Here is a 14,299-nt window from a genome sequence, read left to right on the forward strand (position 1 = left end):
TAAGACAAAATAAACAGAGGGCCAGGAGCTGCGGCTCACGCCTGTAATCCCATCACTTTTCGAGGCCGAGATGGGCAGATCACCTGAGGTGAGGAGTTCCAGACCAGCCTGGCCAACATGGCAAAACCCCATCTCTACTAAAAACACAAAAATTAGCCAGGCATGATGGCGTGCGCCTGTAATCCCAGATACTCCGGAGGTTGAGGCAGGAGGATTGCTTGAACTCGGGAGGTGGAGGCTGCAGTGAGCCGTGTTCGCGGCATTGCACTCCAGCCTGGGCGATAGAGCGAGACTCCGTCACAAACAAACAAACAAACAAACAAACAAACAAACATGGAAGGCTGTTTCTACCCGGTTTGCTGGAATAAAGTCTGTGTCTTCCAAATTCCTTTTCGGAGAACTTTCGTTCACGAGATTAAAAGAGGTCAGGCAGCTGCTTACGGAGCCTGTATTTTTTGATTTAGACATTGTATTCATGTGTGAGATCCTGCCCATCCCCACTTTCTTGGTGTCTTGTGAGTTTTAATTCATGAATTCACTCTCAACTGCCACCGCTAACAGGACACAGGCCAATTCCAACACGAACCCCAACGGCTCTCCTCAGGATCACCTTTCACCAGTCCGCTTTCCCGCCAATTCCTCCTCTCAGTCTTAGGCCCCACTGCAGGCCTACTCCCGCTCACCGTGCAGAACCTAAGCACAGGCTCAGAGATGGGGACGGGCTGACTCAGTCCCACGCCCAAATCCGCAAATTAGTGCTGCTGCCGCCAAGGGTTACAGAACGCTCCCCACCCCACAGGACGCGCCCCGCCCCCGCTCCCCGCTCCCCGCCCCCCGCTCCCCGCCCCTCCGCCCCGCCCCGCCCCGCCCCGCCCCCACGCACGCGCACTCTCACCCGCCTGTGTTGCGGTCCGCGGCCCTGACTTCGGGGCCTCAGGGAGCTCCGGTGCAGTCTGCGCCTGTCAGTCCCGGCAGTCGTCCGCCGCGCCGGCCCCCGTCCCGCACTGGTGCAGCCATGTCCTCTTCACCGTGGGAGCCTGCGCCCCTGCGCCGGGTCTTCGTGGTGGGGGTTGGCATGACCAAGGTAAACCGAGCAGCGGCCCCGCTGGCCGGCTGAGGCTCGGGGGCGGTGGGTGCCGGGTTTCTCTGCCCCTCCGGTCTCCTAGCTTAGGCTGCTCCGCGCGTGGGGCATCAGCGTGGCGACTTGGTGGCTTGTAATATGCGGAATCTCTGGGGTCATAGCGTCTCGGGCTGGTTCCTGCGGCCTTCTGCTTCCTCCTTCCCTTTTCTTCTGCTCAGAGTTCATGAAGCAGCCCCGAGATAACCCAAGGATCTCACCTCTTTAGATTCTGAGCGGAGTCCCGAGGTGTGTGGGCTGGCTTGCCCGGGAGGGAGGCAGGTCGTGAATGCCGTCTGCTCGACCCTCCCAGGAACAGCCCCCACAGGAGCCCTCGTAGAGACAGCTCCAGATGCGGATGGCGAGGAGAAACGCTGCTTATGCCCAGCGCCTCGGCCAAGTGGCAGAGTCCGGCCTCCCTCTGTCCCTCCAGTGACTGCTTGGGACCCGGACGCCGCAGGCTCCCACGGCCGTTTTCCCCTCATTGCCCGCATGCTCTCTGAATGCCAAACTGCCTTTCGTTTCTCCCCCGACTCAGTTGTCTGATGCCTCTGTTGCTTCTGTTCTGTTTGTACCGTGTGTCTTCACCTGGTTAACTTTTGTGCATCCTGAAAGGATCCGTTCAGATGGGATCTTCTCCAGGAAGCCTTGGATCCTCCTGACTTTCCCCTAGAGCCTTGCACTGTGCTTACCTCTGTCTTACACTTAACTCTACTTACGCTTACTAGGCAGTACCGAAGCTCTGTATGCGTCTGTGCGCCCCCTTAGCATGGCAGCTCCTCTAGACTGGGTACCTGGCTTATTCGCTGCTGTGCCCCTCACCCTGATCGTTCCTGATGCCTGAAGACCCTCAGTGAATGTTAGTTGAACAATCCTAAATGGATATGCTTTGTGAAAGAGTTCTTAGGGAGAGTGCTATTTCTGAGAAAACAGTCCTAAAATGTTTATTATTTTACCAGTGGGCTGAGCGTATGCAATTCAGTCCAACATGTAAATAGGTCGGGAGCGGTGGCTCACGCCTGTAATCCCAGCACTTTGGGATGCCAAAGCGGGTGGATCACCTGAGGTCAAGAGTTCGATACCAGCCTGGCCAACATGGTGAAACCCCGTTTCTATTAAAAATACCAAAATTAGCTGGGCATGGTAGCACACGCCAGCTACTCGGGAGGCTGAGGTGGGAGGATTGCTTGAGCCTAGGAGATGGAGGTTTCAGTGAGCCGAGATCACTCAACTGCACCCCAGCCTGGGCCGTAGAGTCAGTCCTTGTCTCAACAAAAACCAAAAATATCCATGTAAATGGAAAAGTGGACCAATACCTTATGAAGCAGAAGGACATCATCCTAGTGTTTCACAGAAGGGGAGGCTTCTATCACAGGTGGACAGTAAGATCTTTCGAAGTAAGGTATTAATGCAGTCAAATCTTCCTCTGGCTGCTGAATGTCTGATTATATGTGCTGTATGGAAAAGCACAGTTGTCTAAACCTTTGGGAAATAGATGTGTTCCTTTTTCCTCAAGCTGGGAGGTAGAGAGGTGGGGTAGGTGTTACAGTCCAGAGGGAAGGGGTGAGGAGTTTGGGTAGTGCCATTAATGATGTGCCTGTTTGGCCAGTGTACTTTCCTGTGGGTCTGGTCTTCTGGACCGTGGGGCAGAGGCTAATGGAGGAGGGAGAAATATTGACTAGACAACACTGTAACACTTTTTTTTTTGGAGACAGGGTTTTGCTCTGTCAACCAGATGGGAATGCAGTGGTGCAATCATAGCTCACTGCAGCCTTGAACTAGTGGACTCTAGCAATCCTCCCAAATAGCTAGGACTACAGGCATGCTACCATACCCGGCTAATTAATTAATTTTTTTTTTTTTTTTTTGTAGAGACGGGTCTCACTACTTACTACTAGATGGGTCTCATTTCTACCATATATTACTGTTACAATTTATCATAATACTTTATTTTTATTTTTTGAGACAGAGTCTCACTCTGTCCTCTAGTCTGGTGTGCAGTGGGGCGATCTCAGATCACTGCACCCTCTGCCTCCCAGGTTCAAGTGGTTCTGCTCAGCCTCCCGAGTAGGTGGGATTACAGGTGTGTGCCATCACGTCTAGCTCCTGTTTGTATTTTTATTTATGTTATTTTTTGACACAGATTCTTCCTGTGTCACCCAGGATGGAGTGCAGTGGTGCGGTCTCAGCTCACTGTAACCTCTGCCTCCTGGGTTCAAGCAATTCTCGTGCCTCAGCCTTCTGACCAGCTGGGATTATAGGTGTGCGCTACCACACCTGGCTAATTTTTATATTTTTAGTAGAAACAGGGTTTCATCGTGTTTGCCAGGCTGGTCTTAAACTCCTGGCCTCAAGTGATTCCTCTGCTTCAGCCTCCCAAAATATTGGGATTACCAGCATGAGCCACGGTGCCCAGCCTAGGTAATACTTTAAAGTTCCATTGATAGATCTCAGCTGTTGGGGTTCCTCTGTTATGTTTCTCAATTTAAATAGCTGAATTTGACAATATGAAGTTCTCTTAACAAGGTTTTATTATTCACTGTAGGAAATGAGTTGGAATTCCTATGGTGGATATCAACAGGTTTTGTTTTTTTTTTGAGACAGAGTCTCGCTCTGTTGCCCAGGCTGGAGTGCAGGGGCGTGATCTCGGCTCACTGCAAGCTCGGCCTCCCGGGTTCACGCCATTCTCCTGCCTCAGCTTCCCGAGTAGCTGGGACTACAGGTGCCCGCCACCACCTCCAGCTAATTTTTTGTATTTTTTAGTAGAGACGGGGTTTCACCGTGTTAGCCAGGATGGTCTCAACCTGCAGACCTCGTGATCCACCCACCTTGGCCTCCCAAAGTGCTAGGATTACAGGTGTGAGCCACCGTACCCGGCCGTCAACAGGTTTTAACACAACTAAGTCATGGCTGCCATCTGACTGACAGCAAGCCACACCCTTTGCTTATGCTGCCTATCTCCAGATATACCCTCTTTTCATTTACTTAAATGCTACTTATCTTTCAAGAACTAGTCCAAGTCCCATACCTTCTTAAAACTTCCTCAGACTACTCCAGTACACCAATCACCTTTTTTGAAATTCTGGTGCCCTTATATTCAGAACATATAATTTAGCACTTCAGTTTTCTAGTACTTTTATGTATGGTAATTTCATGAAATAACATCTTACATCACAATCCAGTAAACACATACAAAACTTATTTATAACAACTGAAACAATTTGTTAAAGCAACGCTTATTGCATGTGATGAACTCTTGGTATCCCTAAGGTATATCTTAAAAAAAAAAAAATTTGCTTGGCTGGATGTGGTAGCTCATGCCTGAAATCTCAGCACTTTAGGAGGGCGAGGCGGGTGTATCTCTTGAGCCCAGGATTTGAGAACAGCCTGGGCACTATTGGCAAAACCCCATCTCTACTAAAAATGCAAAAAATTAGGTGGGCTTAGTGGCACACATCTGTAGTCCCAACCACTCGGGAGGCTTAGGTGGGAGGATCACTTGAGCCTGGGAAGTCGAGGCTGCAGTGAGCCCTGTTTGAGCCACCACACTCCAGCCAGGGTAATGGGAGTGAGACTCTGTCTCAAAAAAAAAAAAAAAAAAAAAAAAAAAAGTGCTGCTCACAACCTACTAAATTGATTTGGTCATAATCTAATAAGTACAAATTTCAGTTTGAAAAATATTACATTATTTTATTTAATTTTCAGCATGTAATGGATTTTTATATATCCATTCAATTATCTGACTCTAAGGCTCAGAGGGACTAAGTAATTTATTTTGGTGCAGCTTTTAAGTTTTAGAACTGCCTTACTTGAAATCTTTCCATATATGGTATACTTGAAATTCCAATATACGGTATACTTGAAATCTACCGTATATTACTGTTATAATTTATCATTGAGACATATATTCAGTAAATATTCTATGGGTTATATGCTAGAGATGCAAAAATGAGAAAAACAAAGTTCCTGTTTTAAAGGAATGTCTAATCTGGAGGAGAAAAGAATAAACAAGTAATTTAAATAAGATTATTTGAGATATTTGTTTAAACATGGCAGATTGAGAACATGAATTTATCTCTGTTGGTGCTTTCCATATCCCACTAAAGCAACAATAAGGAAAGAAAATGATGTTAATCCACAAGGGCAAAGTGAGTAGGAGAGGAAACAATGCTGAGAGATATCAGAAAATTTTTGGAAGATTTTAAGTTGGTGGAGAAGTGGTCACTGACTCAGAGCAGGGGGACCACTGCCTAAGTTCCTGAAGAGGGGTTATACTGGTTGAGTCTCCCAGCAGAACTCCAGAAGGCCCAAAACTTGGATATACTAGGTGCCAGGTAGGGTGGGAAAGAAGAAAAAGACTATTCTAAGGAACAGTTAGGTCCCAATCTCTTTTACCACCAGGTGACTTTACCTTTTCTTAGCAGAGTATTGGAGACTTTTTCTCTGGGAAAACTGAACAGATGAAGAGGCTCTAGAATCATCTGAGCTGTTAGGCCCAAGTTGAAAAAAAGGGAATTAAATTGAATTCTGCATGCTAAAGGGTAGTACTTCCCAGCTGTGAGAAGCAACACTGGTAGTCACACATGTACTACTTTGCTGGCAGAGATTTGGAAAATTATTTGAAATGGCTCCAGAGAGAAGCCAGCTTGCTACTCCATCATCTTGTGGTGAAGATTAGCAGTTGATAAGCTTCATTCATGCAGAGAGCTTCCTTCAGGTGTTTAATTGTTTTAATTATGAACAAATAGCCAAGGATCACCAGACATTCAAGGAAAATTTCCAACAAGACAATGGTCAACCCCCCACTCAAAAACAACAAAATACTAAGGAAAAAATTTGGAGGTGGGATCAGAAGACACTTAGGGAACAAAAGAAAACCTAAACTGTAACAACTTCAGGGAGATAAGTGAAAATATTACATCTCTGAAAAAAGAACTGAATGCTATTAAAAAAAAAAAAAGATATAGGAAAGAGCTCTTAGGAAATTAAACATATTTTGACCAAAACAAAATATTCAATAGAAGATAACATAAAGGAAATCTGGAAAATGGAGCAAGAACAAAGAAATGGGTATTAGGAGAGAAAATAAAATTAAATGATTAATAAAAAAGATCTAATGTCTAGTTAATGAGTTCTAGAAAAAGAACTGAGAACATAGAAGGTAGGAAATTATCAGAGAAATATGGAGAATTTTCCAAACTGAATTTTTCAGTTTGAAGAGTCAATCCAATGAATAAAAAGAAAACTCGTATCAAGGCACATTATCATGAAATATCAGAACCGTAGCATTAGATTTCTCAACAGAAACCTTGGAAGCTACAAATGACAGGATAATGCTTTCAAAATTCTTAAGTAAAATTTTTTATCCTAGTATTTTATTCCTGAATAAATAATCCAAATTTGAAGGTAGGAAAAAAAGTTTTTAATGTAAGCACTAAAAAATTTACTTTTTACACATCCGTACTCACAAAGCTAATTAGAGAATGAATGTGTCCACCAAAATGGTGGAGTAATCCAAGGAAGAAGATACTGGATCCTGGAAACAGGGTAACATAGAATAATGAGAAAAGCCCCAGGATGGCATCTGTGCAATGACTCAGTTTGGAATATGTTCTGGATGGTTCCAGGAGGGAGTTCTCTAGAAAAAAACATTTTGACCATGTTTTAAGAGAGATTTTAGAGATGAGTATGTTAGAGCTGGAGGTAGGCACATAAAAAGCAAATGAAATGAAATACATGAGTTATGCAAATTAAAATCAGTAATTATGTTACTGAGCATTAACATTAGTATTGTTATGAGATTATTATGTGTGTAACATAGTTTAAAATACATAAATAAATAAAATTCTGCTTCATCCCTTGGTGCTTGAGAATTAAGATTCTTGGTGGAGAAGAAAAGAGATACAGATGTAATACAGAAGGGAGTAGGTAGAAAGTTCTATAATTCTTAATTTCTGAAGAAAAGAGATACAGATATTAAACAGAAGGGAATAGGTAAAAAGTTCTATAATTCTGAAAAAGTACTAGTGTAAACTTTAGTATTTCATCTTTAAATATTAATATAAACTTTAATTAGCATTTCATCTTTAAATATTTTTCTGGCTCTGTCCACTGAAGAAGCTTAGAAATAATGACCAAATCTGTGACATCCATACCATTGTGGTCTTAAAATATCTTTTTCTACTGGAAGAAATGGCTGGTTGCAGAAATTGCTGATTCTACATGGGGCAGGAAATGTACAATGTAAGTCTAGAATATTTTGTCACTCCTAATTGCAAAGAAGTTTTCAAAGCCTATTTGAGTGATGCCGAAAAGATTCAGGAGCCAACCTGAAGTTCTCACTTACCAAAGTTGAGAAAATTTGAGCTTTAAAAAAGATAGTAATTGCAGTTGATTAAAACCCATCAAGCTGGGCACAGTGGCTCATGCCTGTAATCCTAGCACTTTGGGAGGCCGAGGCGGGTGGATCGCTTAATTAAGCCCAGGAGTTTGAGACCAGCCTGGGCAACATGGCGAAACCTCGTTTCTACTAAAAAAAAAAAAAAAAAAAATCAAAAATTAAGAAAAAAATCAAACCCATCAAGTATGTTTAAACATGAGTTTGTGATAATATTTTAAAAATCAACTAATTATAGTCTTTGGAGGATAATAGGGAACCTACTCATGGTCTTGAAAATTTTTTGTTATTTTTCCCGTATGAACTGCATCATTGGATAATTAAATAGTAGATGAGGAGTAGTGTCTTCTATCAAATGTATTTAAGTAATAACTGAAAAAGAAATGACAGAACATTACCATCATTTTTGACAGCTGCCAATGAATTGATCTAGCAGGGGTTCTCAAAATACGGTTTGTGGAGTCCTGGGGGGCAGTCTCTGAGACCATTTGAGGGGACCTGAAAGATCAAGACTATTCATAACAATACTAAGATATTGTTTGTGATTTTGATTGTATGTTGACATTTACACTGATGGTGCAAAAGCAATGGTGGGTAACACTGTTGGCATCTTAGCATGAATCAAAGCAGTGGCACCAAACTGGTAGTCACTGTATTTGTTATGCACTTATGCATTCACAGGAAAAAAGAAAAGCACTAATTTTCACTTAAGACCTCAATGAAGCAGAAAACATTTGTTAATTTTATTGAATCTCAACCCTTAAGAGATGATTTGCATTGTGAGCTAAACCAACTACTTTTTTCATGAAACACGTTTTACTTGAGAGAACAAATGGCACACATGTGATGGTTAATTCATACTTGAGTATTTTACAGACATTTTCTCAAAAATGAATGAAGTCAGCAGTCACTTCAAGGAAAACAACTAAAGTGTTTGCTTCTAATGAGAAAATTTGAGCTTTCAAGTGAAAATTAGAATTTTAGAAAACTTGTATCTGCTTGATAACCTCCTACTATTTAAAATTTATTATTATTTTTTAAATGGGATGAGTAATATTAACAAAGGTGAGTTTTTGGAATTATATAAAGTCAAAATTTGAAAGGGCCATATAACTCTTTAAGCCACTGTTTTTCCAGAAAACCAATGGATGATGTTCTGCATTCTTTAAATAATGATCCACTCATTTATGTATACATTGAATGGATCAGTAAGAGATCCATTCAAATACATGATTTTATTATAACAGAGTATGAAAAGTTCATTGATACCGTTTCAAATTCTACATTCCAACTAATCTTTAAGAAACCTTGGCCTGGGTGTGGTGGCTCACGCCTGTAATCCCAGCACTTTGAGAGGCCGAGGTGGGTGGATCACCTGAGGTTAGGAGTTTGAGACCAGCCTGGCTAATGTGGTGAAACTCTGTTTCTACTAAAAATACAAAAAATTAGCCAAGTGTGGTGGCGCGTGCCTATAATCCCAGCTACTCAGGAGGCTGAGGCAGGAGAATCGCAGGAACCTGGGAGGCAGGGGTTGCAGTGATCCGAGATCGCGCCATTGTACTCCAGTTTGGGCAACAAGAGTGAAACTCCGTCTCAAAAAAAAAAAAAAAAAAAAAGGTGAAAGAAGAAAAAAAGAAACCTCTACTTGGCCGGGCATGGTGGCTCATGCCTGTAATCCCAGCACTTTGAGAAGCCAAGGAGGGTGGATCACCTGAGGTCAGAAATTCGAGACCAGCCTGGTCAACATGGCAAAACCCCGAAACCCCGTTTTTATTAAAAATACAAAAAGTAGCCAGGCGTGGTGGTGGACGCCTGTAATCCCAGCTACTTGAGAGGCTGAGGCAGGAGAATCACTTGAACCCAGGAGGTGGAGGTTGTATTGAGCTGAGATTGTGCCACAGCACTTCAGCCTCAGCCACAGTGCTAGCTAGACTCAGTCAAAAAAAAAAAAAAAAAAAAAAAGAAACATTCTCTCTCAAGAAAAAAAAAGGAATGTCTGTACTCAGTTGGGTCCAGTGACTCATGCCTGTAATCCCAGAAGTTGGGAAGGCTGAGGTGGAAGACTCACTTGAGCCCAGAAGTTTGAGACCAGTCTGTGCAACATGGCAAGACCCCGTCTCTACAAAAGATTAAAAAATTAGCTGGGTGCAATACTGTATGCCTGTAGTCCCAGCTACTCAGGAGGCTGAGGCAGGAGGATTGCTTTAGCCTAGGAGTTGGAGGCTGCAGTGAGCTACATTCATGCCACTGTACTGCAGCCTGGGTAACAGAGCAAGACCCTATCTTTAAAAAAAAAAAAAAGAATATCCACAATTCCAACAGTCTTCCCTTTTCCAACTACGTATCTGTGTTAGGTCACATGATATACTTCATAGACTTCAACTAAAACAACATAATGCTAAAGTTCGAATGAAGAATCAGATATGAGGATTCAACTGTCTCCTGAATTAAAGAGAATTGCAGAAATGCAAAACAATGCCATTCTTCCCACTTTATTTTGGAAAATATAATTATTTTTCATAGAAATTATTTATGTTAACATGTAATGGATTTATTGTTTTTGATGAATTGGAAAATCTTTTAAAATGTCTTTAGTTTTAAGTTCTATTATGATAGCTATTAGTAGATATAACCTTAATAATCGAAAGCTCTTTGGCATTTTCAATAATCTTCAAGAGTGTAAAGGGGTCCTGAAACTAAGAAGTTTGAGAATCGCTAGATCTAGTCTCTACTGCTAACAACACAGAGAAACAATCAGATATATGCTTCCTAATGAAAGGATACACTACCACCTGTAGTTTTGTCAAAGGGATAGAATGTACGATCAACTTTTGGATCCAGTTGCCAATTTACAGGAAATACAGAGAACAGAAGTACATGTTCAACTACATGAGTAGGCAGTCTGCAAAATCCAGACTCTGGGAAACTGTAGGTCAAATGCTTGGGTTCTTTAACAGACATGTCCTACTGCATTTGAAAGGAAAAGAAAGTAGTAGAGGGGAGCCTGGATTAAAAGAGAATTAAAAGACTTTTTTATAAATGGGCATTATAAACTATAATGTCTTTGGATGCATATTTGGGTGATAAAAGTATGAAATATTCCAAGAGAGTAATTACTGTAGGAATCGGGATAGTAATTACTTTGGGGGTAGAGTGGGGATTGAGATTGGGACAGAGTATGTGGAGGAGTTTCTGGGGTGGAGGACAAAGTTCTATTTCTTGATCTGGGTGATGATAGCAAGGGTTTTGCCTTAAAACAATTTATTAGGATATGCATTTAACTCCAGAAAAAAAAATCCTAAAAATTGTACAGTAAGGAAATGCAATCACAAGTAGACAACTGGCCCAGTAGTTGAAAAAAATGTATTTAATAAAGCAAACACTGAGAATTAAATTAACACCAAATTGTGATTCTGCTATGTAAGGAGGGTAAGAGATAAGTAAACTAATGTATATGTGGGGTAGCAGAAAAGGCCTGAGCCTCATTGGTCTTCATAGGAGATTATGATATGACTTCTTAAATTGATGAAGAAAGAAATGGTAGTATAAGAATACTTAGAAACTTGTCAGTTTCTAACAAGAAATATCTGAAAGAATTGAAAGTGGATGCTTTGGGAGCAAATAAGACTACTGGGTGGCCAGGAGCGGTGGCTCAAGCCTGTAATCCCAGCACTTTGGGAGGCTGAGACGGGCGGATCACGAGGTCAGGAGATCGAGACCATCCTGGCTAACACGGTGAAACCCTGTCTCTACTAAAAAAAAAAAAAAAAAAAAACACTAGCTGGGCGTGGCGGCGGGCTCCTGTAGTAGTCCAAACTACTCGGGAGGTTGAGGCAGGAGAATGGCGTGGACCCGGAAGGCGGAGCTTGCAGTGAGCTGAGATCCAGCCACTGCACTCCAGCCTGGGCGACAGAGCGAGACTCCGTCTCAAAAAAAAAAAAAAAAAAAAAAAAGACAACTGGGTGCAGAGTAGTGAGACAAGATTGCTGTTTTTATTATAAAGTTTGTGGTACTTTTTGTCTTTGTCTTTTGTTTTTGCATTTCTTTTATAAAAAAATAAAATATAAATAGAACATTACTAGCACCTCAGAAGGCCCTCTTGTGTCCTCTTCCAGCCACTGACCCCTTGCCTTCAAAGGGTTACCATTATTCTGACTTCTGACCTTTAATATGCTGGATTAATTCTGGCTTTTTTTGTTCAACATTATGTTTGTGAGATTCATCCATAATTTTATGTATAATTATAGTTTGTTCATTTTTGTTGATGTAACATAGTCCATTGTGTGAATATATTGAGAGGTGAAGCCAGCTGGACTTCCTGGGTCAAGTGGGGACTTGGAGAACTTTTCTGTCTAGCTAGAGGATTGTAAATGCAACAATCAGCACTCTGTAAAAACGCACCAATCAGCTCTCTGTGTCTAACTAAAGGATTGTAAACTCAGCAATCAGCACTCTGTAAAATGGACCAATCAGCAGGATGTGGGTGGGGCCAAATAAGAAACTAAAAGCTGACCAGCCTAGCCAGCAGCAGCAACCCACTGGGGTCCTCTTACGTCTTGTAGAAGCATTGTTCTTTTGCTAGTCATGAGAAATCTTGCTGCTGCTCACTCTTTGGGTCTGCACTACCTTTATGAGCTGTTAACACTCACCGTTAGGGTCTGCAGCTTCATTCCTGAAGTCAGCGAGACCATGAACCCACTGGGAGGAACAAACAACTCCACGACACACCACCTTTAAGAGCTGTAACACTCACTGCAAAGGCCTGCAGCTTCACTCCTGAAGTCAGCAAGACTACGAACCCACCGGAAGGAAGAAACTCCGGACACATCTGAACATCTGAAGGAAGAAACTCTGGATACCCCATCTTTAAGAGCTGTAACACTTACCGCGAGGATCTGCGGCTTCATTCTTGAAGTCAGCAAGACCAAGAACCCACCGGAAGGAATAAATTCCGGACACAATATTATCAAAGATAAAGCTGGACACTAGTTAAGACAGTGAGGATTGACTTGAATCAGTAATAAGTATTGCAGTAGGGAAAAGAGTTCAGCATGTACTGAACTCAACTTTGATTTGTAGAGAAGTCAGTGGGTGTTTAAAGGAAAATGAGGGAGTGGGGTAGAGAGCAAGCAAGGGTTCAGTAGAGTCAGGGAAGTGGAAAATAAGTGTGTAAATGTGACTAGGCCAGCTGTTTTGCCTCGCTGGCAATTACCTAATTTAGGATTCTGTCCTCTCACAGAGACTGGGAGACAGAGACTATCCTCAGATGTTGGCTGGAACAAATAGTACATTGTTTTGGCAGCCTAGAGTTTTGTCAGGCAAGCACTTTAAGCTGGGCAAGGGTTGTTTTAGGGATGTGGCCTTGTGCTGTTAGAAACTATGTGTTCAAATAGAGAAGAGAGCTCAGAGGAATCTATCTAGAGTCTGTTCAAGGAGAAGATCCTTGTCATATACCAAAGTTTATCCAGTCTACTGTTAAAGGACATTTGGTAGTTTCCACATAAATTTGCTTTTAATTTTGAAGGAATAACGTTGTATGTGTTTATTTGCTTGACTAACCTTTTAAAACTTGCCTTGATTTCAGTAAGAAATTAGAAAGTGGAGGCCACATGCGGTCGCTCATGCCTCTAATCCCAGCACGTTGAGAGGCTGAGGTGGGTGGATCATTTGAGGTCACGAGTTCGAGACCAGCCTGGCAAACATGGTGAAACCCCATCTCTACTAAAAATATAAAAAAAATAGCTGGGCATCATGGTGCGCACCTGTAATCCCAGCTACTCGGGAGGCTGAGGCAAGAAAATTGCTTGAACTTGGGAGGTGGAGGTTGCGGTGAGCCGAGATTGTGCCACTGCACTCCAGTCTGGATGACAGAGCAAGACTCTGTCTCAAAAACAAACAAACAAAACAAAACAAAACAAAAAAGAAATTAGAAGGTGGAGCAGTTTCACCATACAGATGATAATTTAATCATTAATAGATATTGCTTGTTAAGCGTCTAATACAGTACTGTTGAAATGGGAAAGGTTCCCTTGTCCGCCTCACAGGGTGTGCTATGGGTGTGTGGCTTACTTCTTCAGTGCCCCCCTGTTCAAACCTCTAGGGGAGCATACAGGCAGGTCGGCTGTGGGGCTCTGACTCCACAGCAGTGTCTAGGGCTGAATGTTTACAGTTCCTGAAACCCCAGTGGGCCTGTGCTACAGGGTACTCTCTTAGTCTACAGGCGGCTTGTGTTAACCAGCTCAATTAGACCCCCTTATCATGAGAACAGATGGATTTCTGTATCCTGGGGTTTCTTGCCTTGGTGTACCAGAAGAATTGTATCACACATGGGTTTGCAGAATGAGTGCAAGGTTTTATTGAATAGAAGTAGCTCTCAGCAGATGGGGGAACCAGAAGGGAGATGATTTTCCCCTGGAGTCAGCTGCTTAGTGGCCAGGGCTCTCCTCTGACTGCCCCTGCCAAACTCTGCCTCATCCCACTGGTGGATGGCCTGCTGGTGTGCCGGTGTCTGTTGGTGTGCTCTTCTGCCAGTGTTCTCCTCTTGATGTGCTTTCGATGACCAGCCTCTTGCATCTTCTTCCACTGATGTGCTCCTCTCCACGTCTGGCTACCTGTGTGTTTGCCTGCTAGGGTCTCAGGTTTTTATAGGCACAGGGTGGGGGCATGGCAGGCCAGAGTGGTCTTGGGAAATGCAACATTTGGGCGGGAAATGCCTGACTTCACCTAGGCCCGTGAAGTCCATTATTGCGGGATCTGGCCAGCAGCCCGCAATGCAGTGGGGCTCT

General features: G+C 42.9%; 1 protein-coding gene across 4 annotated transcripts in view; it reads left to right on the top strand.

Annotated features, from left to right (window-relative positions):
• Positions 1-861: 861 nt before the first annotated feature.
• SCP2 (sterol carrier protein 2) overlaps positions 862-14,299 on the top strand; it is a 124,535-nt gene continuing 111,097 nt past the window's right edge. For all 4 annotated transcript variants that reach the window (XM_025394320.1, XM_025394328.1, XM_025394324.1 and 1 more), the window contains exon 1: positions 862-1,084. In XM_025394320.1, coding sequence (XP_025250105.1) covers positions 1,016-1,084 — 69 coding nt within the window. In that variant the 5' untranslated portion in view covers positions 862-1,015. The remainder of the gene's footprint in view (positions 1,085-14,299) is intronic.

This window comes from Theropithecus gelada, chromosome 1, assembly GCF_003255815.1.
Source record: "Theropithecus gelada isolate Dixy chromosome 1, Tgel_1.0, whole genome shotgun sequence".
Lineage (NCBI taxonomy): Eukaryota > Metazoa > Chordata > Mammalia > Primates > Cercopithecidae > Theropithecus > Theropithecus gelada.